Consider the following 26,467-nt stretch of genomic DNA (forward strand, 5'->3'; position numbering starts at 1 on the left):
AGTGATTTCTGTAAATCTTAAAAAGACACTCTAGGGTTCTTTTTTACCTCATTGAATATTCTGCGCTGGGCCCTTGGAGTCATCTGGACGGCCACTCCTTGGAAGTGAAGCAACAGTGCTGAACTGTCTCCATTCATAGACAGTTTGTCTAACCGTGGATTTGTGAACATCAAGATTTATAGAGATGGTTTTGTGACCTTTTCCAGCTTTATACAAATCAATAATTCTTGATCGTAGCTATTTTGAGTCAGACAATGCTTCTCAACCTTCTCAACCTCAGACCATTCTTATAGTGTGTGTTTTTCAGTGCCCAGGGCAGCTTTAAGCCACACCTCAGTGTTTGCATACAATTATCTAATTAGCTCTCGGAGCATCCTTAGCCAGGGGGTTCATTTACTTATTCCACGCTGTCCAGTGAATGTTTACATGTTATGGCCAATAAAATGATAAAAAGTAATTGTTTGGGTGGCATTAGTTTAAGCAGACACTGTTTACTCATTCTTGAGAGTTTTAATAAAGATCAGACCACATTTCATGACCAATTTAGGCAGAAATGTGAGAAATTCCAAAGGGTGTACTCACTTTGTCCTCCCACTGTACTTCAGATTACAGAAAAACACAGTTTTAACTTTTAGGCTTATAACGTGTGAAATAAATCGTCTGTGGGGCATTTAAACGCTTTATTTATGTATTTAAATCTCAATGAAATCACCATAATCTCCATGATGAAATGTTCTTGTGGTGGGCAGAACTGTTGAGCTCATAACTCTATGGGCCGCTGTTTTTGAAAGAAACTGAAAATCCACCATTATTGAGCCTGATCGTTATTGGTCAGGGAGTAGGTCCACTATCATAATAACCTGATAGCTAAACTTTTGCTGACAAGACATTGGTGTGTTTCATGGATAATCCCAGTAAGTACAGAGATGTCAGAAGTAATCGTTTATATATCAGCCTTTTAACCGGTAAACGCCACCAGGTAATTCTGATCTGCGCTCCTCTACAGTTGGGCAGCCTTTCTGTGTGGAGTTTTGCATGTTCTCCCTTTTTCTTTGTACTCCTCTCAAAGAAATAGAGATTAACTAGACCACGACTTTTAATGTGTTAATGGTGGAGAAACAACAAGTAACATAAATGTCGTGAAACTGACCTGTCACACCGTACACTCCCAAGTGTTAATCCTGATCATTTATAATCCCTATAATAGCCCCTGAAACTCCATATATTAGGTAACATCAATAACAACAGGCTTTTTTCTGCCCCACCTGAAACCCTGCAGTAAGAGGCTCTTCAGAATGATGTGATATGAGTGCAACCCCTTTGTATCAAGTTTATCCGCAATGCCTTCGATATAGCAAGTTATGTCACCAGCAGCAGTTGCTCTGATGCTCCAGGATCGAATTGTAGAGGCGATCGTGATTGAAAGTACAGCCGTCATACAGCCATTGGGTCAAAAAAAAAAGGTATATCAAGTTGTTGTTATTATTATTATTTATTTTTTCATAAAAAGTTGCTTAATGCACCTTTAAGTCTGCAGTGCATGGTTAGAGTTACTAACTGTGAGGGGAAACAGATGGATTAGTGAACCAACATGGCCGCCACAGATTACTGCTGTGTCCTTGGTCCGTTGTGCAGGTGAGTCAGAGGGACAGAGAGCCTGGATTAGACCAGTCATCCACACACTAAAGCTGACTCTACATTTACTTTCTTTGGCCGGATTTCTGCTGCCCTGCTGTTTGCAGTTCAAGTCCTAAATTGGATCTATCTGGGTCAAACATGGCTTAGTCCTGGAGCATTTTCTGTCATAGGATAAGTTAATAAACACACATTTTATATAAATGTGATAAAGAAGCTTAGCTTGTGTTATATAGACTAATATCTGGGTTTGCAATGACAAAAAGGTGAATCCTGTTCACACTTGGGTCTACAATTTATATATATATATATATATATATATATATATATATATATATATATATATATATATATATATATATATATATATATATATATATATATATATATATATATATATATATATTTCCCCCTTCTTCTTTAAGCAGCCAGTTGAGATTCTTTAGACTCTGTGCAGCTGCTCTGATTAGAGAGGGCTTTTATCTATGGAACGTAGGTAATGATTCAACATATGACTTAGACGTATGAGGTTGATGGTGGGCGGGTTTGAGCTCTGGCCTGTTCTTTGCCAATGTTTGGATTTGTTGTAGAAAATTTTCCTACTACTTCTCACAAAGACAAAGTGGTATGGAAAAGATAGGCAGATGGGTATTTACTTACGTAATCCTGTTTGAGAGCCCAAAGTTTAATTAGCATGGAAAAGAAAGGAGAAAGGAAACACTTTTATACAGCAGTTGGGAAAAAAGAAAGCTTGCAGAAATATAGAGACTTCAACCTGTAGGAAAAGGGAATTCATGTGACATTTTTAAACTGTGTGCAGTTTTAAAGTGGCTGCAAAGATTAAGCAGCCGGAGTTGGGCGGTTTATAGACAGACTATGCAGGACTTGAACAGAACAGGAAGAACAAGCAAAACAAGTCAAGATTCAGAGAAAATAAGAAAGAAAGTTTGTTTATATTTTCATGTGCACACACAATGTTAAACATAAAAATGTCATCAACACTTAAATGAATGTAATAAGAAGAGACAGGCACATTTAACTTATTTCTCCACATAATGAGCTTTCAGAGTTTAATTTCTTGCTTACAATAAGAGAAACGTTGTATGTCTATTGCATTAAAAACTTGATGATGGAGGATTGTTTTCCTTGGCCAATTCGCACGCTGACTTTAGCGGCCAACTCAAATGAAAATCAACACATGCCTTCAAGGCGGTTGCATTGCCATGTATTGAGGAGCAGGCTGGCAATAATGTGAGGCATGCAATCTGCACCTAATGGTCTAAAACATGCACAAACATTGACATGACCCATTTGCAACAGCTGACAACACAGTAATCGGACATTCAAGGAGTGCACAGCGTGTCTGTATGTGAATTGCATGTTGGATTAAAGACTGCATACTTACGCCTGCATGGTTGTGGTGGCAGTCTGAAAGCTGAACATGTTTTCTTTGGGAAACCAGTTGGTATCATCTGCAGATGAAATATGTGCAGTGTTGTAGAAAAAAATGCACCATTGGCAAATGTTATAATTAATATTTTAGGAAAAAATGGAGGCACAAAACCAGCACTTCACAGTCCACCACTCCACAAATGGAGAGAGGGAGACACAGGAGGAGGGAGCACAGGATAGAAATGAAGAGTCAGAGATACAGACCACCAAGTCACATCCAACATCAAGCCCATGAATGAGATGAAATAGATTTGAATGGTTTTGGCTGAGAATATGCACCAAGGTGATCATCGGTATTTGGCCTCTAAAAATGTGTCTCACGAATGTGAGGCATAAAATTAGCAACTGAATGATATTGTATTATTAATACATGTGCCAATAACAATCCTAATATAAAGCCAGGGCTATGTAAATTATCCACAGTCATACATCACTGAGGTACTTCATTGTCCAGTTTGTTTCTTTTACTCTTTTACAAACACACCTGAACACCACGTATCTCTTGAGTTTTAATATCTTTGTGTTTTTAGATGACTAAAAAAGGCCAAAACAAATGAATAATTAAACTGACTTGTGCCTAACAAAAGATTGAAATACATTTTATTTTATTTTTCAGGGACTAATCATACTCACCAACTTGGTCACTGATTTTCTGTAATAAATCTTCTGTAGCCACCGGCTAATTAGCATTCTGGCTAGACTTTTCATGGTGTTAATAATAAGTACAAATGACAGCACTATAATAACTGTATGTTGCCTGTGTATATAGAAAAGATTCTGTTCTGTAAATAAGAGCAGTCAAATGCTATTTCATCTCTATTTGGAAACCCATTGTCACTGATTTGCGCTGCAGCGTGTTCAGCATCGAGCAGGAGGTACTGGTCTTCAGGCTCGAACTATAAGGTGGCAGACACCATTTAGACAAACAACACTTTTCTCTCTGAGCCACCTACTTCACACTACATAGACATCAGTGTGTTTAGCTTTCACATAAGCCTTTGTCAGCTTTGAAAATAATAACAATTATTGCTGTTTGTTAATTTGGTCATAATGCACAGGAGCAAGCCAGAAGAAAGTTACTTCTTAACTGATACATTTCATTAAACGAATCTCAACTTAGATTAACTCTAAAAGTCCCGAGATTTCACAACATTTAGGACAAGTATCCTTAAATCATAAATAAATACTTATACTTTGTATCTTTTTGTGTTCTTGAACATTTATTAAAGTTATAAACAATATTTCTATATAATATTACATTTCCGGACAATGCGGACCTTTCTGTGTGGAGTTTGTTTCTCTCACTGTGTCTGGATGGATTTCCTCTGGGGCTCTGGTTTCTCCCATCAATAGAAAACATGCACAATAGGTGAATCATCTAGCCAGGTGATTCTGATCATCACCCTGGCTCGACTCATCAGGAGGTGGGTCCCCGGGCGTGGCACTCCCCAATGATATTGAAGGATGGGACAAATACAGAGGACAAATATCCCTATGGGGACAATAATGCGCCTTAACCTTGAATCTCACACAGAGTGCTTTCTGATGCTTTATCTCAATAAAGTTATTTTGACCTTTTATAAGATTTTGCATTATTTTTTTCCCCTTTTTTTCCTGACATTTTCAGCAAAAAGCAAGCACACATAATGAATTGTAAACCTATGTTGTGTTGTTTGTCCAGCTGGAGCTGCCACACTTTACTTTCCTGCATACATTATACACCCGAGGATATATGTGTGTATACATTATACACATCAGGTTCATGACGTGGATTAGGGATGTACCCAGCCATTCCCTACCTCCACCCCCCGGCCTGGACTCCCGCTCTTCTCCTGCTCCTCTTCCTGTGTCGTTTGCCCTCTCACCTCTCACCAGCCCAGTCATGCGGTCCACACTCCACATGCGCTCTAGCCGCCGGTGCTGCTTGCCTGCCTCTCTGGACGCACTCTCCAGGTCCAACGACCCCTGGCTCCTGGAAGGGCCCCCTCCTCCGCACGAGTCACACACCAACGGCCCGCTGCATCCGTCCGAGTCCCCCTTGCCCCCGCCTTCGCCCCAGCTGCGGATGTTGTGAGCGCTGACCGAGGTCTGCAGGGGGGGCTGGGACAGATGATGGTGGTGGCCATGGTGGTGCGGGCCATGGTGGGTTGACTGGTTGCTACTCCCGCTGCTTGACGACGTATTGGTTCCCGTGACCGAATGGTGGTGGTGAAGGCCGTGGTGGTGGTTGCCATGGTGATGGTGGCTACTGCTGGTCCCGCGGCTGCTGCCCTGGTGGTACTGGAGGGGCGACGACGAGTTGGACGAAGGCAAACTGGACGGCTGTATCAAGTTTGAGTTGCTACTGCTTCCGCTTCTTGTAGCGCCGGCTGCTTTTTCTTTGAGCACATCCAGTTCCAGGCTCTCCTTGTTGCTCATCAACATACTGTGCTGGCTGGTGATGGTATAGACTCGCGCCGGCTGCAGGGGGCACTCCACGGACTTCTGCTGGTCCTCTTCAGCCGAGAAACTGCGCTCGAGGGACAGGCGGGACGGCGTCCTGGCGGAGATGGTGATAGAGGGAGGAGGTGGCAGTGGTTGGAGTATGGTCAGGGGCGATTTCAACGGGCCAGGCTCAAGCGCGGCTTCGGAGCCCTTAGCGTAAGATTGGAGGTGGTTGTTAGGGCCAATCGTGTCACTTTCTTGGTCTGGACCCACCAAGGTTTCGCACAGCAGATGAGCTACAAAGAGAGAATTGAACCATGTTAACAAGCAAAAAGATTGATCAGACAGTAGAGTTGAGAATAAAATGTACAGTTGTGCTCACAAATACTCCACCATGAATGACATTTATTCAAAATGTCAGCTGTCGGATTTAATGCAGTGGCACACACACCTGGCACGTGTTATTCTGAGCACAAGAGTACCGCTCTCATCTCTGTGTGGACAATGCTTATGATGGCAGCTCTGGCATTTAAGTTGAGGAGAATGAGGTGGAGGACACTGGACAAGGATTAACAGCTACAATGGCGAGAGGGATCATGAGCAAATGTGGCGGCACAGACGCTGACCTGATCCTTTTCTGTTTTCAGGGTGAGTGTGGGACAGGTACTCTCCAAATGCTCGCGCTGCTCTGTGGGAACACATACACCACACATGTAAAGACATCCGGTATGGACGGGCAGGGAGGGACCACAGGAAAGGACATTGACAGACAAAGGTGAAAACTGTTGATCTTTCTCTTTTGCATGCCAACACATTGCAGGTGAATATGAAAAAAAGAATACATTTAGAAATGTCAATTTAAAACTTCCGGTAGAACACTAACTATGAGATAAATAATGTAAAATTAAATAATGTAGGTTTTCCTGTAATTCATATTTTCATGTGGAAATAAGGGATTTTGAACTGCATATGATTTCTTATGGTATTGATGATATTTAATACAAAAAGGTGCTCCAGGTGTGATTATAGATATTGTATTTAATCTTAAAGCAGCACTAAGTAACTCATGCCCTTTCTGGTGTTGTAGCATGTTCACAAGCATGTTTTGCTAGTGAAGTGGAGCATAACTGCTCTGGGTCAGTCTGCGTTCTCAGTGAAACGGATACAGTTATGGAACTCTTTGCCACTGGAGCTTAAGTCCCAAATGGACCTGAGACTTTTCTCACAAAAGCTGAAGCTGTGGCTAATCAACAGCTTTCTGTTCTGTGATAAACCCTTTGAAAAGCCTAACCAAGGCTGGGGGCTGCAAATTAGCCTATGGTTAGACGCCTTATGTACAATGTTTTTCACTGTCCTTGTCAAATAAACAAATAAATCAATAAAAGTGTGGCGTTTTTTACTCATTAATTGTCCGTGAGAGTTAATACAACACTGACAGAAAAGACAAAGGGAGAGAGGGATATTGTACATACAATTACACAATAGAGAAATTTTGTTTTTACTCAAACTTGGCTGTAAATACTGTTTAAGTGGTGCTAGCCCGCAGTTAGCTTTGCCTGTTAGCGTGTTAACTTCTTCTTCGTGATTCCTATAGTGTGTATTAGCGGCTCCGACCCGGTGCAGGGAAGTTGCAATTGTGGTTTTCTGGCCAGAGACACCAGAAGGAGATGAAAGACCCCAATCATCCCATTAACACTTGCATTACCCCCAGAGGGACTACGGAAAGGATTTATCAAGGTTAAAAAGTTACTTAGTACTGCTTTAAAGCAGTGTTGGGGATACTTTGAAACTGTATTTAGTTTAATACTGAATCCTTTACTTAAAATTGTTGTACTGTATTCTGAATACTTTAAATACTTTCACATCGATTTGCATAATATTCAAAAAGAGGCGTATGATTAAAAACTTGTTATGTTGCCAGTTTCAAACTAATTTACCATTAATTAAGAATGCAAAAGGAACTTTGCAAATGCCACATCCCAGAATGACTTACAACAAAGCTTTTTCCTGGCGGTTTAGATATTTTATTTCTTATCAATGTTATGAATATTGATCTAAAATGTAGTGATTCAGTACAGCAATGAATTTTAGGAAAGTACACTACATTCTAAGTATCCCCTAAAAAGAAAAAGTAACTGTACCAGAATATAGTTACTCAAAATGAGTATTCTAAATGTGCATTCACATGTATTCCGTTTCTACCCAACACTGTCTTTAAGTGGATTAAACGATTTTTTTGTAATAAAAAAATCTTAGTAACTAAAGCCAGGTTTGGTTATACCAACAAATCCTGCAGGAAAAAAACAACAACATATAAATGTACATGTGCTTAAAGGGACTTATTATACGGCTCTTCACAACGTAAGTAGAACGCTCCGTTGATTTGAATGGGATTTCCCAGCGTTCTACCGGTCATTATTTTCTGATAAAGGACCTCTGAGAAAAATAATGACCGCTGCCAATGGCAACGGAGTTCGTGCTTTCATATCACTCCGCGCGTACGTAGTAGCGACACTATCTGTCCCGTCACTGCGAGAGAAGTTGGGGGAATTGCTCGTGAAGTTAGCGTGAGTCTGACTTTCAACTTACCCAGAGATTCACCACCATTCCTCCAACTGCGAGTTCAACTAAGTAGCTAGGCTAGCTATTAGCCTTGCTGCTTCTAGCCTAGCAAAACGTTGCAGAGGAACGCGCAAACTTTTGGGAACTATTTGTGGCGGAAGTCATTAAATAAACCTTTCGACCTTCATAAAAGTGTACAGGGTTTATGTTGTGTGTGTTCAGTTGGCAAATGACCGTATAATAAACAAGTCCGGTTCGCCCTGTGCAGCAAGTGTTAGATTAATAATCATTAATTCATTTCAAAGTTGACAACCTAACAGAGATTTGCTCAAAGCAGAGGTGGATAGAGTAGCTAAAGAAATTCTCAAGTAAGAGTAACTTTACTTTTAAATAATTTTACTCAAGATTTAAGAAGTGAAAAGCAGTAAACAAATAATTACCCAAGTAAGAGTAAAAAAGTATATTGGGAAAATGCTTAAGTACAAAGAGTACTGAGTAACTCAGCGTAAAAGTCTGATTAGCGATTCAGTCGTGACAAAACAACAAACAAATCATTCCAAAGGAAATGCCATAAAAATACATAAAAGATTTTTTCCTGAAGAATAACAAACTGTTTCATGCGTCGACATGAAGCTTTTGCCACTTAAAGATGTCCTCACTGTGGAACGAGTAACTCCTCCCCTGAGTTCTCTTGGCTCTGATCCAAACACAGAATCCCTAACTTCAAACAGAACTATAGTGTGAGACTCTGGAGAGACTAAGCAGCCACTTCACAACAGACACATCAACACTGCAGGGTCAACAGTCCAGCGTAGACCTTCATCTAACAAACAGAGATCACCTCCCAAAGGACTGTGCTGCAATCCATGGCCATGAATCCAAATGGTCTGAGTAAGGAGTGGACTATGGTTTATATATCGGAACAAACAGAACGCATGGAATGAAAGGAAAGATTCCAAAGCTGTGAAAACAATGTTCCTTCAAAGCAGGAGGATATTACTCCAATGGCTCTGACTGACTACAACTCTCAGAGTCTAGATTAGAGTCAAACGGTGTCACTGGAAGCTCACATGTTTTTAGTCCCTTCTTTACATTTTGTTATTAGACAACAAAAATATCAGAACATTTTAGTCATAATCATTTTGTCTAAATTAGTCAGAAAAAGTATATATATATATATATATATATATTATTTGAACTGTTTTCAATCTAATAATTACTTGTTTGAAGATTGTATTTCTTTTCCTGTTGCGATAATTCCACCACTTTGTCAAACAATTTTGAGGTAAAAGTCCTTTTATTTGCACCTTTTGAGATGGAGAGAGGAGCAAAGCTATTTGTCTGTTTGAGCTCCCGCAGATGAAGATGCAGCTGTGCTATCTCGAGTCTTCAGGCGGCCTCAAAAGAACAGAACAAATACCAGCTAGCCTGCTGTATAAATGACCTTCATAGAACACAAACAAATAATGCCTATTGCTGATAAAAAGATGTATGTACTACATGCAAAAAAAGAAAAATTGATAGGGTAATTTTAGCCATGGCCTTATAGCGTTCAGGTTAAAAATAGCTGCTTGCATACTCCACTGACATTAGCATTGTTTAATGTCACAGGGTGTCTCCTTCACTGTAGGCCACAATATAGCCCTCGGTATGGCAGCAGCTAATGGCAATGACCTCTTCAGTGTGTGGTGTGACAAAGATAGAAAAATGAAATGGCAAAACGGTGCTACAGAAGATGAATAACTGTGATCTGGGAAATGGTGGAGCAGTAGCAACTTTAAGGATGTCATTAGCGTTAGCAGTCCAGAGAGGAGAGGGAGAAGTGGGGTATAGGTGAATAAATCTTTCCTCTTTTGATTGTTCCAGACAGTCTTGGAAAATATATTTAGAGAAATATGTGGATGCACTAACTTGAGCCAACAAAGAGTACAGTAAATTCAGTGGGAACCACATGTTTACATACACTATAGAAAAAAGACACATTTGCAGTTTTTTCTCAGTGTCTGACATGAACCTAGAATAAACGTTTTCCTTTTTTAGGTCCATTAGAATTTTCAAAATTATTTGCTAAATGAGAGTTAGAAATGTAACTTTTTTATTTCTACAAAGTCAGAAGTTTACATACACTGAGATTACTATATATTTGAGAAAGCCCAGATGACGATGTCATGTCCGTAGAAGGACAAGTCTGGTTCATCCATTGGTTCAAACAATGATGGAAATGTCCAATCATCTTACAGATCATAAAGAAGGCGGGTTCTGTGTCCCAGAGATGAACGTGCTGTGTCTGAAGTGTGGGATAAACAAAGTCAATGTTTTGAAGTGGTCAATACAAAGTCCTGATCTCAACCCAGTTGAGTGAAGTACGCACGCATTCCCCAATGCTAAGATTTATGTAGCACATGCAGCCAGGTAGCGCAGCAGTTTGCGCTTGTGTATCACAGCTAGAAGGTCCAGGGTTCGATTCCCACCTGGACGGGGCGTTTCTGTGTGGAGTTTGCATGTTCTCCCCGCGTGTAGGTTTCCTCCAGGTACTCCCCTTCCACCAAAAACAAGGATAAATGAGAGTGTGCATGTCAGACGCTGTACATATCTTGAACTCTATTGTTTGTGGGTTTTTTAATCTTCATTTAGTTCTTGCCCAGTGAAATGAGCAACGTGACATGCACCTAACTCTGACATTGGCAGCATACAGGATACACTCAATGATACTGGTTTGCCTTCAGTTAAAAGAGGTCAAATGTTTTTTGTAACCGTGTATATTATCCATGAGGTTTACATTGGCCAGGTCCTAAAATAGCGCCTATGACTGACACAGTTTGTATAATAGCAGTGATGCATGGCCTTGTGCGCCGACGGTATGAAGCAGAGAGAATTCCCTCGCACAGAGTAAGTCAGTGGGTGGATGCTGAATTATTGAAACACTTCCACCACAACAGACAGACAGATCTTTACTCAGAAACACATGCCCTGAACTCTGTAGACGTGGAATTAACTTAAGCGCACGGTTCTTGTTGATCAGTCAAATGTAATCTTTGAGAGAAAGCCTCAATGCAAGAGTGGAGACAGCAGACTTTAAAATGAGGAAAGCAGGCATAATTGTGGCTAATACACCTGCTCTTAAGAACACATATTTAGATTAGTGTGTGTATCAGTCACATGATGAGTATGGACCACTAATGCAGCCTAGAGTAAATTCTGCAGCTGTGGGAATAATCTGTCTTACATACTGGAGCCAGTATTGTCACAAAACTAACAATTGACCCTCATATTGCTATTGAATGAGGATGTGTGGTTACCCTAGTCTACAACAAGCATTTTTTTTTTCTGAAGTAGAAACAACCCAAGTAAACAGGATTACTCACATCTGCTTGATTGACGCAAAATGCAACATGGTTAAAAGCTCTCAAAAGTTGCACAAAGTGTCCCCTTTAACAGACTAATTTGATGTTATTCAACGGAGCATTATTTGGCCTTCCTGTTTGAGCTGACAACTTTAATCCTGTCTTAACAAAGCAGCTTTTATGTTTAGCCTCATAGCCAAGAGGTTCCCTTGACCTTCTGTTGCTAATGTGGTAATATTACACTTGCCAATGATAAAATCACAACATAAATGTAATGGGCCATGGCCTGTGTAACAATCAAGACAAAGTCAAACTAAATGTTGAGATCTTCTACAAAACTGGTGTAAAAGGGCAGCTGTAAACGTCTTCACAACCTCCAGTGTCTCCATCGATGATAACCGGCTGCAGATGTGTCCGGCTCCTCTTAAACTAAAGTATAGCTGTGTCGTCAGAAAACTTGGAGTGATATTTGAAGTCTGAGATGAACAGGATGGGAGACAGCACAGTCCCTTGTGGAGGTCTCCCTGTGAGCTAGTGTGTTCGCCAGGTTACCAGCTGTTAATCAACTCCCATCCTTGTCAGTATCTCCCTCAGCAGCAGGGGCTGGACGGTGCTGAATGCACTGGAGGAGTCCGGGTAATCATGTCCAATCAGGCCATGCAGGTGAGGGAGAGACCTGAGGAAGAGGACAGCATCGTCCACTCCCAACGGAGCCAAACCAAAGTCCCATATGAATCTAATATTGTGTGTTGATTATTTTAAGTTTGCCAAGCATACACATAACTGGCTGCTCTGACATGTTGTGCCTGGGGCCATGAGTCTTAAATAAGCAGGTCTACATAAAGCCTGCAGGGACGCTCCAGGGCAAAGACGACCTGTGGCCTTCAGTGCACTTTCCAAATACCAAAGTCCAACTCTTAAACATGTACGTGCAGTTTGGCCATTAAAACATAGAGCATGATTTTATTGCGTTGCTACCAGATCTGTAAATGATCTATGTTAGTTCTTATGAGCTAAGAATATAAGAATATAGATCGATAACTCGTCACAGAAAATGTTTATGTGATGCTCTAAACCAGGGGTCGGCAAGTTTGTGTCGTGGAGAGCCGATTTTCATCATTCCCAAAACACCCAAGGGCCGAACCTCAACATTGTGGCCTAAAGTAAATAACTATTTCCAAGTGGCAGGGCTTTGGGACCCACCATTACCCTCAGATGACAAGCCCAGGACCCAAATAACACTGTAATTTGTCATATACATATACAAAATATAGCATTTTCTACACAAGATTTTGTTGAACAAGCAGTAGATTTCCCTTTAAGACTGAAATTATGATCAAAACAACCCAAAAACATTCATTTTAACAGACACAGTTCGTGCTTCCATGCAGTTTCAATTGTTCTGTGATCCACTTTTGGGTCCCGACCCACCAGTAGAGAATCACTGTCTAAGAAGAAACATTATATATGACCAAGCGGGATGTTCTGACTGGACATTTTTGAAATACTGACACCATTTCTCGCATTTTAAGAGTACTTTACCAGTCTCTTATTTGCATAATAATATTTATCAAAATGTATCATCTTGGGGGCCAGAGGTTCTGTGCTAGAGGGCCGGATTTGGCCCCCGGGCCTGACGTTGCCTACCCCTGCTCTAAACCATTGACAATTTCAGAGCATTTGAAGAGAAGAAGCACAAGCTGCACTGCACTTCTTACACCACTTCTAAAAATAGCCGTTTGCATGTCACAGCAAATTTTTGTAGAACCACATTTCTATCGATGGCAACTCCAGCTTTTTTTTTTTTTTTTTTACACTATACCTTTATCCTGCCTGTGCACTCAAGAACAAAGAGAGAACAAAACAACAGTTAAGACAAAAGCAGACTGGAGCGTTTATGCATGGTGGCCACTGTAACAAGTGCTGAATACGCCCTGTACTGTAATCAGCAGGTGTCCGTCTAAAGCTCCCAGACATTTTCATTTCTCCATCTCTTCTATAATTCAACAGGCAGGGCCACTCTGATTAGGATCCACAAACAATGGAGCAAGAGACCCATGGCATCCATAAAACATGAGCTGGATGAAGCAAAATGACTCTCCATGCATCTTTTAAGCAAACTCTTCCTATGGCTCATATAACAGTGTGTACTGTCAATGCCAGGATCATGTGTGCGACCACTTGGTGAAAGGTAAAAACAAAAGTGGTGTGGGAAACAGGAGAGGAGGCCAACAACCAGATATGAAATCCATCCTGCGCGCACTCTAGAAGCCGGGGAACAGAATATTCTTCTCCTGAAAGAACTCTATTAAAAATGAAATTCAAAAGTGGAAGACAGAAAAGAGTGCACTGTCATGACAACAGGCGAAGATCAAATCAAGGCACTGCTCTTTCCACACCAAGAAAAACCTTCTCCAAAGGTAAAAGTTGGAGGGATTTGATTTCCTCAAGTGCGTTTTTAAAGTCGTGTTAAAACGTTGGACTCCTCTTTCAATGGGAGTATACGGGACGGGTCGCATAACAGTGGTCTGAACTGGTGGGCTTCCCCCTCACGTTTGTATTTCAGATTTATCACAGTTTAATTTGCTCTCTTCTGGATCCAGTACACAAACTAGTTTACTTGAAGGAGGATGTCCCGAGGCACAACTGGTACTATACTGTATTTAATGTATTTCGGCTCTGTAAAGTACTTTGAATTATTGTATATGATTTGTGCCAAATTTCCCTTGCCTTCACTTCTTTGCATATGCAAGCTGGTTATAATAATAATAATAATAATAATAAGAATGCATTGGTTTTATATAGCGCTTTTCTGGACACTCAAAGACGCTTTATACATTATTCGTTCACTCCATACTCGGTGGTGGTAAGCTACTATTGTAGCCACAGCCGCCCTGGGGTAGACTGCCGGAAGCGAGGCAACCAGTCTGTGCCATCGGCCCCTCCGTCCACCACCAACCACTCACTCACTACATTCACTAGGCTTCTTGGTGTTCCCAAACGGTCTCCCATCCAAGTCCTGCCTGGCCCTTCCCTGCTTAGCCTCCAAGGTCTGACGGGATTGGGTATAGCAAAGGCGCTATGGCCATGGTTCTAGGTTTATTCTTTTACTTTTACAAATTTAAGCTACAAATAAGAAACAAAATGAATTAGTAAAACATGAATAAGTGAATAGTGACATATTGATGAATTTAGCATAAACCTATTAGAGAATGTAAAAAAAAATGCCATGTGCTTGAAACATCATCTAAATGGAAAAATGAGAGGGACGTTCAATTAAATTATCAATGGCAAGCTAATTCTGATTATTGTTTTCCACAGTGAAAGCAAAACTGAATATTTCACTCAGTGGAGTATCCATTATGGTGCCACATTTCTGTTGTTTTGCATAAATGATAGGGTTGCTGCCATCAAAACTAATGAATATAATTATTTCCAGAGGCTGCCTGAAAACCCCAGAGTCAGCATGTCCTTGAATGCAAGAGCTATGTTGAAATAACAACAATGTCACATTGCCCTACAAACTAACTTCATGAACCGCTGAGTTAGCCTGACCTTCTGTATGAGCAACCGGTCAATAAGCGCGCACTGGGCCATTTACTGGAGCTTGGTGGAGTACTTTGCTTTTCGCCGCCCCAGTCAGGCAGCCGCAATTACCTCTTCTACATTTGTTAAAAGCAACTTGGCTTAGATGCTTAAGAAGATGTGAAATAACAAATGTAGCAGCCGCAATTACCTCTTCTACATTTGTTAAAAGCAACTTGGCTTAGATGCTTAAGAAGGTGTGAAATAACAAATGTACTTATTTGATGGAAAGATGGAGAAAGCAAATATCCCTATTTCCATCACATGTACGTGTTTCATTTTCATTTATTTAGTTCAGCACTTCATTCAATTATGAATAACAATTATTATTTCATTATTTTTTTGAGCAGCAAACACTCTGCTCAAAAGGAGTGGGCCGAAGCAAGAGCTCATAAGCGGCCACCCCCAAAATCAAAACAATTAAAATGATTATTTCACAAGAACATAGTGGAACAACAAAGGAACAAAACAGCAGCAAAACAAAATAGCCCATACACACCCGCAGCATCCGACCATGGCAGAAATGACCATTTACAAGATGGTATTACGGCTTTACATGACTGAAACTTATGCACTGTATACATTCCCCAAAAAGGAGCAATGCTGACTATGAAACAACTATGATAAAGCTACATACTGACAAACTATTCACAAGGTAGGTACTATCACTTACAAAACACTGTTTGATATGCTCATACATCAACAGAAAAGTAGTACAAGTAGTATTACAAATGAACTGTTGTTTATTCCTATTGGTTTGTTCTGGGACTTTTTTATTGTCATTGATAAAGCAGTGGGAATTAACCAGCGGTACATTAAAAAAAAGATCAGACCACTTTTTGTAGTAGAAGAAGAAATGGGAAATATATAAGATCATTAACACCGCAAAATATCTCTACAGGAATCCCATACATTCCTGTGTGGCATATTTACATGCATGTGTGTTCATTAACATGCGCTGCTCCGACCAAATAAACAAACAAAAAACAAGCTTCTTTTTTTTTTTTTTTTATGAGCGAACCTTATCACACAGCTTTTGGGATACAAAAATTAATCAGATGAGCCTCGGACCATATCTGAACAGAATCTGTCGAAAACATGAAATCGCATTCACTGTCATTCCTCTCCCGTCTCCTATTCCTGACAATCTTCTCTGTCGTTCCCGCAAGTCCCATTATACCTGATACACAGACCCGCATGTGTGACGGCCAGCAGCTCTCTCCACAGCTCACATAAAGCGGGCCATATAATGAGCTGCACTAACCATCCTCGTCCTGGCGCTGATTTCTACACCCATATCACAGAGTGCCATCAATCACGGAAGAGCAGATTTGCAGGTGTGAAACAGCCACCCACGTGTTTGACTCCCTCTGTCAGATGAGTAATTGTTGGTGAGAACTGTCAGCCTTCACTGTAACATGACTTGGAAATGTGCTGTGCTTATGTTGTTGGGCATTAAACCGTCAACATATGAGATTTACGAAATCCAGTCATACAGCTAATGAACTGCTGCATTTATCCTTCTAAACACTTGCACTTTTCTTGTTTTTCCTCCTTCTGTACTTCTCTTTTATCGCCTGATCACCCAGTAGAGACCTGCTCAGAGATTAAATATTGACTTACAGCTACCTTTGGGCTCATGCTGTATTTTTTTCTCACTGCATTGACAGATAATCACACCAGGCTTCCCCATGTGGGCGCTCTTACCCACTAACATACATCTTCAGACACGTGTATGGCTTAAAAGCAGGCCATCCCTGTCCTGGCAGTGTTCCCAACGGCCTCAGCATCCCCGGACTGATGTCTCCCTTGGCACCGCTCCACTGTGACCAAGGGGCTGCCAAACAACACGTTCCTTAGTTCTAATGCTTCCAAATCGAAAGGCCTGTCTTCCAGCTCTAATTGAATAGGGAGCACACATGGAGACGCACAGTCGGAGCGAGGGGAAGCTGGGAAGTAGCATGTTGCCTGCCCAGAGCGGAGAAATGTTCATCTCAGTGCAGTGCATTATGGGACACGAGGGAATGTGGCACCTGGTGGTGAGGTTGATTAAAACGTCAGCTCCACGGAGCCGAGAAGAGTAAACACTACTCTACAGCACCTCATTGTAACTGTTATGACTGAATGTTTTCCAACGGAACAATTAGACCGTACATTACAGTCTGACGTTGATATATGGGGAAATATAATCTTTTCATGTGGAAATAAGGCGTTTTGTATTTTAAAATGGACAGATTTAACAAAGGGGATTGTGAAAGTCTTATTTAGTCTTAGAGTAGACACTTATGTTGTCATGTTTTGGGGATTAAAGCAAAAATAAATCAGGTGAGGAATTAGATATCAACAAAAGTACAAAACCTTCATGATTACAAGACAAATTACATACAAAACATTGATATCTATTTTAATGGTATGCAAACAAAAACAACAACCAAACCTTGATATTCATGCATATTTGAACTTTTAGTGACTGTATGGATGGTGCATTATGGAACTTTAATCCAAAATAAAACTTCACATCAATTCGGCTCCTGGATCACTTGTTTTTAGGATTTCTGGTGGGTTTTCTGAATCGTTCATCAACAGTGAAAACCTACCAGTAGGCTTGTCACGATAACAAATTTGAAGTTCGATATATTGAGGCAGGAAAGTATCACGATATTATTGACTCTAACGATACTAGATACTGTCAACTCTCAGGCATAAAAATGACAGTAAACCTTTGTTGTAAACGTGCATCATCACTTTTAGAACAAAGGAAATGCTAATGAATGTACAGACGATAAATATCAAGCCCAAAATGTATCATTTATCTGTCATTTATTGGACGATATAGTAATTATCGTGACCACCTACCAGTAACCCTAAAAACAACAGACATAGCATGAGGCTAACCATAGCATGGCCTATTGTTATCCTCATAGGCCATGCTAACCACCCATACAGCTGCTGGGTCACTATGAGGACAAATACACACAGTTTTATTTTCCATTAAAAGTCGCCTTTACCAGCATATACATTTCTAAAGCTACACCGGTGACTCAAAGAGGAAGCGTGCCTTCTCAACGTGACCACAGCCAATCCACATAATTATTTCTAATTGCTTTGTTAATATTCTCTGAGTGCTGAGCCACGAGGTCCTCACACCTGTGGACCCCTTGGAATAAATCCACAATTTGCATTCGCTTTCATCTTTCATACCATCTCTGCCGCCTGCCCAGTGGTTTAGTGCCCTTGAGCCAAGCACTTACTCATCCGACATCAAAGCGTTCGAAAGACCATCCCGCAGAATTTCACTCTGCAAATTGGAGGTAATCTATTCTCTTCTTTTGCATGTGCAGCTGGAGGGGAGAGTGTGACCCGTTTTATAACCATCCATAAACAACTGCGGAATAATACTCAGGCTGCAGCTGTCAGAGTTTCCTGGTCTTTCAGCTCGCTGTATGATCTTTGTGGGAATGGATTCTTCTGTTGTATCAGCCGGAATTAGCAGCACACAATTATGCATCAGGCTTTGTGTCCTAGCGCAAGGACGCCGGACGGATTATAACTTTGGTCACATGATTTGAAAATGTTGCAAACTATTTAATTATAGCAAATTGTTCCATTTAAAAATGCAATATGTTGACATTGTAATGGGTGGCTGAGAGTCAATCACTGTCAAGTTTTTTATATCTAGGTTTTATCTTTTTCTCTCTGGAATCCCAGAGTTATTTTATACGGAACAACCTAATCCAAATTGGCAGATTAGAAAGCAGGAATTTATAACTGTTGGCCGCATTATGATGAGAATAAACAAATGACAGTCCTACTACTCTATACAAGTTCTTAGTTCTGAATCTTCAAGCATGAACAGAGGCAAAATTAATCCTTTGCTTTATCCTCATATTCTCATTGGAAAACTGTAGCAATGCAGATTAGTGACAGGAAAATGTAGGCTGCCAGAGACATATTGAAAACATTACACTTCATTATGTAATATTTTTCTTGAAATACGCAATAATGAGCGTTGATTCTCAAAGCACCACAGTGCACACAGTAACCTTAACACTGAACGCACCTGGCAGCCAATCAGTCTGCAACGCAGACGTCACCAAAAAGTGACCTCGAGTCACTTCGAGTCAAGCCAACAAACACCTCCAGTCTCCCTCGTCCAAGTTATCGATAATTGTTCCTATGTTAAAGGGCTTTTTATGTTATTGTAAAAATTAAAAATAAAATACATCACATTGTGAATGCATAGGAGCAACGTGGAAGTTTGAACGATGCCTTGCGTCAGGAGGACGGCCTTGTTGTGGGCGGGACGGGCTATGAATCAGTTTCAGACAGAAAGTGACAGAAAGAAGGTCCAGCACAGAGAGCATTTGGAGTTTGAACTGATTATGTCGCAGCTGTGGTCTCGGTCCTCAAAGTTTACAGCGATCTCTGCCTCTCACTGACCTGAAAGCTGCTCGTAGTCTCTGCAGGAGTGCAAGAAACACTGGAGACCAAAGCACACGGGTCAAGTCGCTCCTAAACAATAAGGTGTCAGTGCGTGTTGGCCTTTCATGAGACAATATAACTATAACGGGGCGTGCATCATTTTTGGAACAAGTTCGTCTGGATTCAAGATCCTGATCAAAAGCATGATTTTCCGGACAGTCTCAAATTTGTCGAGACGTCTGGTCACCCTAATTTGTTATGCCACATTGTTGTATTAATCCCTTTTTCTGCTGAAGGTGCAACACGGTAAAGAGATCGATTTTTAAAGCTGTGGTCAATATTTAGATCATTAGGTAGTTTTCTCCTTTAACATCTGAGATTTAATGTTAATTGACCCTTTACAATGCATATTTTATGATGTTTTGTCCAGTCGTGAGCCAGAGATATCTAGAAAGTAACGACAACATTGTGGTGTATCGGTCTGTTTCCCATGTATATATTCAAGAACAAATATTGACAATATCGAATGACACTGAAATCCAAATCCTTTCCTATGGGCGACAGCTGTGGCTACAGATGAGGGAAAAGGTTCATGCACATGTCCATCCATCCACCCACCCACCCAACCATCCATCCATCCATCCATCCACCCGCTTTATCCGGGGCAGCAGTCTCAGCAGCACCGATCCGTCTGTCGATCTCACGCTCCATCCGTCCCTCACTCCTCCACTTGAGGCAAGGACTCTCCACCTACTCTCCACCTACCATCATCTACCGACTCCAAACTTTCCAGTCTCCAACTTAACAATATCTTGACATTGACATTGACGTTTGTTTTTTCAGAGAGATTTTAATATCACAATTCTGCCTGATTTATTGAGCTTGGAACCCAAAAAACAAGGCTAAGTCTTAATCAAAACCAAAAATCCCCCCTGAAAAAGTCTTTGTAACTAACATATCAATAAAACAAAAGCAAAAATGAAAACCTGGCTCGATCCATTATTTGGATCTTGTCGCTGAAACAAAGGCTTTTATTATGCATAAAAGACATCACTCATATTTATATCAGTAATGTTCAACAAATTGATGTCTCTAAATGATTTTTTCCCCCTCCTATTCCTAACACTTTCCTTTATTGTTTGTAGCCAAGCATTCCCTGAAACCATTTATGAAAATATAATGGTGCACGTTCATCAGCATATGATCAAAGGCAGAGAACAAACTACTTTCTGTAAAAGTAAAGTGAAGAGGGAACATAGAGACTGGGCAGACGGCTGCTGATTTGGCCCGATGACTGTCTATTGGTGATCACAGTTAGAGCCTCTTGAGCAAGTGTTGAACACATTTTACTATAGTATACTTTAAAAATGCAGAGAGCTTTCGTCACTATCTGCTCTGTACATTTGACATAAAAGCAATAATTGACACTAAAAACACCTATAACATGACACCAATCATCCTCTTGGACTCCGAGCTTTATTACCCATGTCTGTCAGTTTCTATAGTACAAAACGAAAGAAAAGACATCGAATTTAGAGATGTTTAATAAGCACAACCAAACAGTGCATGTCTGCTGGATAAAGTTTTTGATGTGCAATATTATGGAGAGTTGATTTAATGTGGCACAAGTCCTGACCTTCACATGGAGAGTTGGGCTGCTCATAAAATTTCAATTCAAACTAATGAAAGGCGGCGGAGAGATTTCAAGTGCGTCTCAATAGGTTTTATGAGTGCCTTTTGTGCTGCACAGCCTTACAATGTCGACCAAAGGCTCAGCTAACCTTTTTCGGCAAATCAAAAGGGCCGTTTATAGAAAAGTACTGCATGACATGATGGTCCAGGGTCTTATGCTGGAAAAGCGCTTTTTTCCTCGAATTACAATGTTTCAGTTGTTCAGTTAAATGACAGCGAAACAAAGAATAATAATTTAAGCTACACTGCTGGAAAATTTTCGACCTAGCATGGCCTTAACTAGCCTATTTTATAAACCTGAACTGTGAGATTACACAGGGATTATTTATGATCATCTCAGAAATAATGTGACAAACCAGATTGTTGTCATTAGCCCGTGGCTGAAGCACAAACAAACAGTCCAACCGCAGAGACTAAACTGCCTCGCAGGAGCTGAGTGACAGACAGTGGGCGGGCAATAGGACAATTAAAGGGTTATCCAGGGAATGAGGGGACGAGTGTCAAAAGTTGTACAGTGGGAGGGAAAAGTATGAGAACGCTTTGGAATTTTTCACATTTCTGCTTGAATTGGTCATAAAATGTGGTCTGATCTTCATCAAGACCATAAGAATGAATTAACAGTGTCTGCTTAAAACTAATACCACCCAAACAATTCCATTTCATCATGTTTTTAACGGCCCTAACATGTAAGCATTTACTGGAGAGTGTGGAAAAAGTAAGTGACCCAGAAATCTTTTTCATTTTCAGCAGTTTTGTAAAAAGGAATGGTCCAAGATTCATCCTGATCATTGTGAGCGTCTAATCTGCAACTACAGGAAACCACGCCATGATGCTCCTGCTTCACACTTCACACTGAGCATAGGGTTTTGAGGTTGGTGTGCTGTTCCATTTTTCCTCCACACATGACGTTGTGTGTTCCTCCCTAACTATTCAGAATCCTGAATAGAATCATGGTGTGGGGCTGTTTTGTCGCCTCAGGGCCTGGACAACGTGCTATCATCTAAATCACAAGTTCATCACGATATTTTGCAGAAAAACTTGAGACATTCACAATAGCGTGGAATAAGTAAGTGAACCCTTGTTTTAAACATCTGGCTGATCCTTCTTGCAGCAATAACTTATTTTCGTAGTTGCAGATTAGACGCTCATAACGTTCAGGATGAATCTTGGACCATTCCTCTTTACAAAACTGCTGCAGTTCAGTGAGATTCAGGGGGTGTACTTACTTATTCCACACTCACCTGTGAATGTTTACATGTTATGGCCATTAAAAATATGATGTAATTGTTTGGGTGGTGTTAGTTTAAGCAGACACTGTAACTCATTCTTATGATTTTGATGAAGATCAGACCACATTTTATGACCAATTTAGGCAGAAGTGTGAGAAATTCCAAAGCGTTCACATAAATTTTCCTCCCACTGTAATTTGGCTCCCCCCACAAACTCCCATTGAGTCCCAGTTTGTAATGTAGGAAATCTAGTCACCCTATGCAGCCGGTGTGTCCTTGGGCAAGAGATTTCACTCACCTTGCCTATGTGGTTTGCACACTTCTTCTAAATGAAAAAAAAAAAAATGTTTTAGGCCAAATAAATTTCTCCGGATAAAAATACAAACTATTAAGTTCCTGGCTGTGAGTACTAAGTGGTAGTAAGTGGGTGCTGCAGCTACTTGTAGAAAAATATGTGGAAAATGGCCTCTGAAGAGCAATGTGAAATCACAAAAGGGTACGTTGTGTGTGCCTGTGCATGCTGTGTTTCTATGCTCTTGTACTATGTACTTTGTAGTATGTTCTTTTGTATTATTGTGATATATTTTTTTGTTGTAATGATTTCGGGGGTGGGCGCTCATAAGCTTTTGCTTCAGCCCACTCCTTTTGAGCAGAATTTCAACTGCTCAAATAAAGAAATAAACTAAACTGAACTGAAGTTCAAATTCCCCATAAAAATAAGATCTCAGATAAAATAGCTTTTTGCTACAGTGAAAGTTCAGACTCTACGCTAGAAGAATAAAAACTACCATTTTGTCGGCAATGTCTCCTTTATCAACTCCTACCAGATTTTTTTGCAGGCATGACCATTACAACATTTCAAATAGGAACTATATACTGCTATCTCAGTTCCTCCAGATGCCAGGCCAGTAACTGTTTGTGTTTAGCTTGGTATAAACCTGCTCATGCCATCACTCTGTCCCCTTTGCCATGAAGTAAAGGTCCAGCTGCTCTTTATCATGTCAGCACCACCACACACCAGCGTCCAGGGGGAAATACATCCAGCAGCCACACAAAGCCCTCAGCCTCAGCTCCTCCCGCACACTCACAGAGGGTGCACACACATTCTGTATAGGTGGAAAATTGAGAAGGCATTTTATGGTATCCATAGGACTGTCGCAGCAGCATGAAATATGTAACCTATCTCAGGTGAAAGGCACTGTACCAGTAATCTTCAAAAGCAGCGCCTTTGGAGACCTCGGCAGAGGCGCTATATAGGCTTGAATTCTAACGCTTTGTTGGTCTAATATTGAAGATCATTTTTTAACATTACCAACAAAATTAAACATCCGTTGTTACATAGTAAGGAAATATATCACAACATACAAAACTTTAAAGTGAAACTAAACACTGAGCCAGTCTTTTTCCGTGTACTGATGAACTGTACATGTGATGATGTCCTGGGAGTATTTTGCCATTTTAGTGTCGCCTAAGCTACAGTCAGTTGCACTTCTCTGGTCTAAAACCGTCAAAGCCTGTATGTGTTGCCTGTCATGGCTAAATGGCGGGAGTTGCCGGAGCAGGAACACTCTGGAATCCTTGGCTCGGTAATCATGGGGTCACAAGCAGGTGAGAGGTTGAAAGATACTGTACAATGTGCTTCTCGATTGCTTGACATTGAGGACTTCCAATGAGCTTGAAATAATCTAACTGGTTGGGAACCTTGATCAACTTAACCTATAGGAGGACAAAATCATCTTGGCCAGCTATGTTGAAGATAAGGAGTGCATGCTTTATATAAAGGCATAGGTACCTCGGTTTGAATAAGAGGATTGAGAGTGAAATGGAAGGGGGGGGGGGACATTAATTAAGCAGATGTGCAAATGAAAGTCGCTTCTCCAGATTCGGGGACGTTTCCCTAAGCTGATTAACTACATCCTCGCGGTCAGTAGCTTCGAATACAGCCGGACTCCCCCACATCTCCCATCCTCCTATCCCCCCCAGCAGCCGTTACAGCGGGCTAGTCCCTGTGTGTTGCTCCGTGTGCGTGCGTCGCATCCCAAACGCTCCTTCCTTTTGGGTGATGCATGGCCCGGGCTTCCACGGTAGATACCCCCCCACACACACGCTACAGGCTGCCGTTCTCCGCGCACAGGAGGAGACACATGCATGCTGAGGTGACGTAAGAACATCAGCCCACAAGTGCACGCGCTGGGGATTATAACGCTTACCACGAGCAGTCAAGGTCATCCATCGATCAAGTTAGAGCGCACGCACCACTCCGACCAGCTACAGCCTAATATGTGTCTCTTCTCAAACCCGCACAAAGCACATGGCAAACGCAGTGTGGCTGTTGGTGTCATCCCCCATCTGATGTAGAGGGGAAGTTTCTGCACCCTTTCAGACATCCCTGCTCTGCGCGTCGAACCCGTGCCAAACGGTCAACTTGCTTCAGTAACGCGCTTCCTTGAATCACTAAACCGCACAGGCGAATGTGAGACGTGGCCGTGCGTTGTCATTGAGTGACTGTTCCAGTGTGTTGATTCACAGTGGGTCGTTTGCTTCGGATTGTGGCGATGGGCTGTGTTTGTTTGTGCATCGGCGGGTCAATGCGGCCAGACGCAAAACGATTAGGCTGGAAAACAGTCCGAATCCCTATAAATATCACGATCAATTGTAATAAAACGTTAAGCTATGGGCCTTTGTTGCCCGCTGCTGAGAGCGGTGCACGGTCCAGTGGCTTTATACTTGACATTGATTACACAATGCTTCATTCACAACATCTGTGGAGCTGCCCGCCACAAGCAGACCCCCCCTCCTCCCGTGTACAAACTCTGGAGAGACACACACACACACACCGCAATGAAAGACAATGAGCTGTTTTGGGGGGGGGGGAATAAACGCAGACCCAGACACATGCACGCCTTATACCAGGGAGACGGGACAGCCACGCAGGCTCCTTTGCGCATACATGAACAGACACGGGACAGCACGAGGAGAACATAGCCACGCCAGCCTTTCATACACGTCGTAACTTCACATTCTAAAAGACAATCAAAATAAAATAATAATAATAATTGGAAGAAAAAAACACACGAGCAAAATACAGGGCATCAATGCGTCACTCACCTAACTTTTGCCGCCACAGAAGATATCGCATCGTTTCTTAAATTCTTCCTTTTGGACACGGCAGTTCCCATGCTGAGATGGAACCGACGCAGAGAGCCAAACAGTCCATTACAGGTGGCCAAAGGATGCGACGCCGCGAGCACAAAACCCCCCCACACACACAGCAAGCCTGTGTGTAGAAAAGTTGAAGGGAAATCCAGGAGAGCAGGTATAGCCTCGAGTCTGATCTGCAGAGCTTGTGGAATGACGAGTGCGCAGCCACTCACTTTGCCCGTCTGTATCTTTCCCTCGTGTAGCGATGTGAACACACGTACGTGGGGTAAGCAGGCAGCGTGTGGCTCAAATACACCCGCCTCCCCTCTCTCGTCTTGGCCTCATTGATCCGAAAACGCAATGGAAGGGGGAGGGAGGGAGGAGGGGACGGCAGCATCAGCACCAAAGCGAGGGGTGGGGCTGGGGCCCGGAGTTGGTGAATGAGGGACTTCTACGAGCCTCTCCCTTTCATCTATTTTGGATCCATTGTTCCCAGGTCTTTTTTTTATTTATTCATTCATTCATTTCTTGGGGGTTTTTTTGGACAGTATTATTTGCCCATAGTTTTTAATCACAAAAACACACAGTACTCCCAGTTGCACAGGGTCGCTGTGGCCTTACTTACCCCCCTTCCACATGGAGTGTCCTCATTTCTGGACTAACAAAAACATGGGTACGAAACAGATGCAAATCACAGGCCAAAGCATGAACACAGAGGTACACAATAATATTAAGCGACGAAGGAACTGGCAGTGTGGGCGACAGGGCACGAAGAACCCATGGACAGGGGCGGCGAGGCAGGAGGACACGGGACACAGTGAACAACCGGGACTCTAGGGAACTTCCCCACACCGCTGGGACGTGCTGGGATCAGCAGGCCTAATTCTTTTGTGTATGACCTCCCGTTATTGACATCTTTGACATTAGGAGGAGGATTGCACGGGTTTCGGCAACGGCACCCACCAATCTCAAAAATGGTAC

At 41.7% G+C, this 26,467-nt stretch overlaps 1 protein-coding gene across 4 annotated transcripts in view; it reads right to left on the reverse strand.

Annotated features, from left to right (window-relative positions):
• Positions 1-25,816, reverse strand: part of nsmfa (NMDA receptor synaptonuclear signaling and neuronal migration factor a) — a 50,674-nt gene extending 24,858 nt beyond the window's left edge. The window contains exons 1-4 of one of the 4 annotated variants that reach the window (XM_079582604.1): positions 25,454-25,816; positions 6,138-6,199; positions 4,887-5,807; positions 3,041-3,107 (exon numbers count right to left, since the gene is read on the reverse strand). In XM_079582604.1, coding sequence (XP_079438730.1) covers positions 3,041-3,107; positions 4,887-5,807; positions 6,138-6,199; positions 25,454-25,524 — 1,121 coding nt within the window. In that variant the 5' untranslated portion in view covers positions 25,525-25,816. The remainder of the gene's footprint in view (positions 1-3,040; positions 3,108-4,886; positions 5,808-6,137; positions 6,200-25,453) is intronic. The other 3 variants (XM_079582603.1, XM_079582601.1, XM_079582602.1) reach the window with 3 other exon arrangements.
• Between the last annotated feature and the right edge of the window lie 651 nt (positions 25,817-26,467).

The sequence above is a fragment of the Gobius niger genome, assembly GCF_951799975.1.
Source record: "Gobius niger genome assembly, chromosome: 2".
Taxonomy (NCBI): domain Eukaryota; kingdom Metazoa; phylum Chordata; class Actinopteri; order Gobiiformes; family Gobiidae; genus Gobius; species Gobius niger.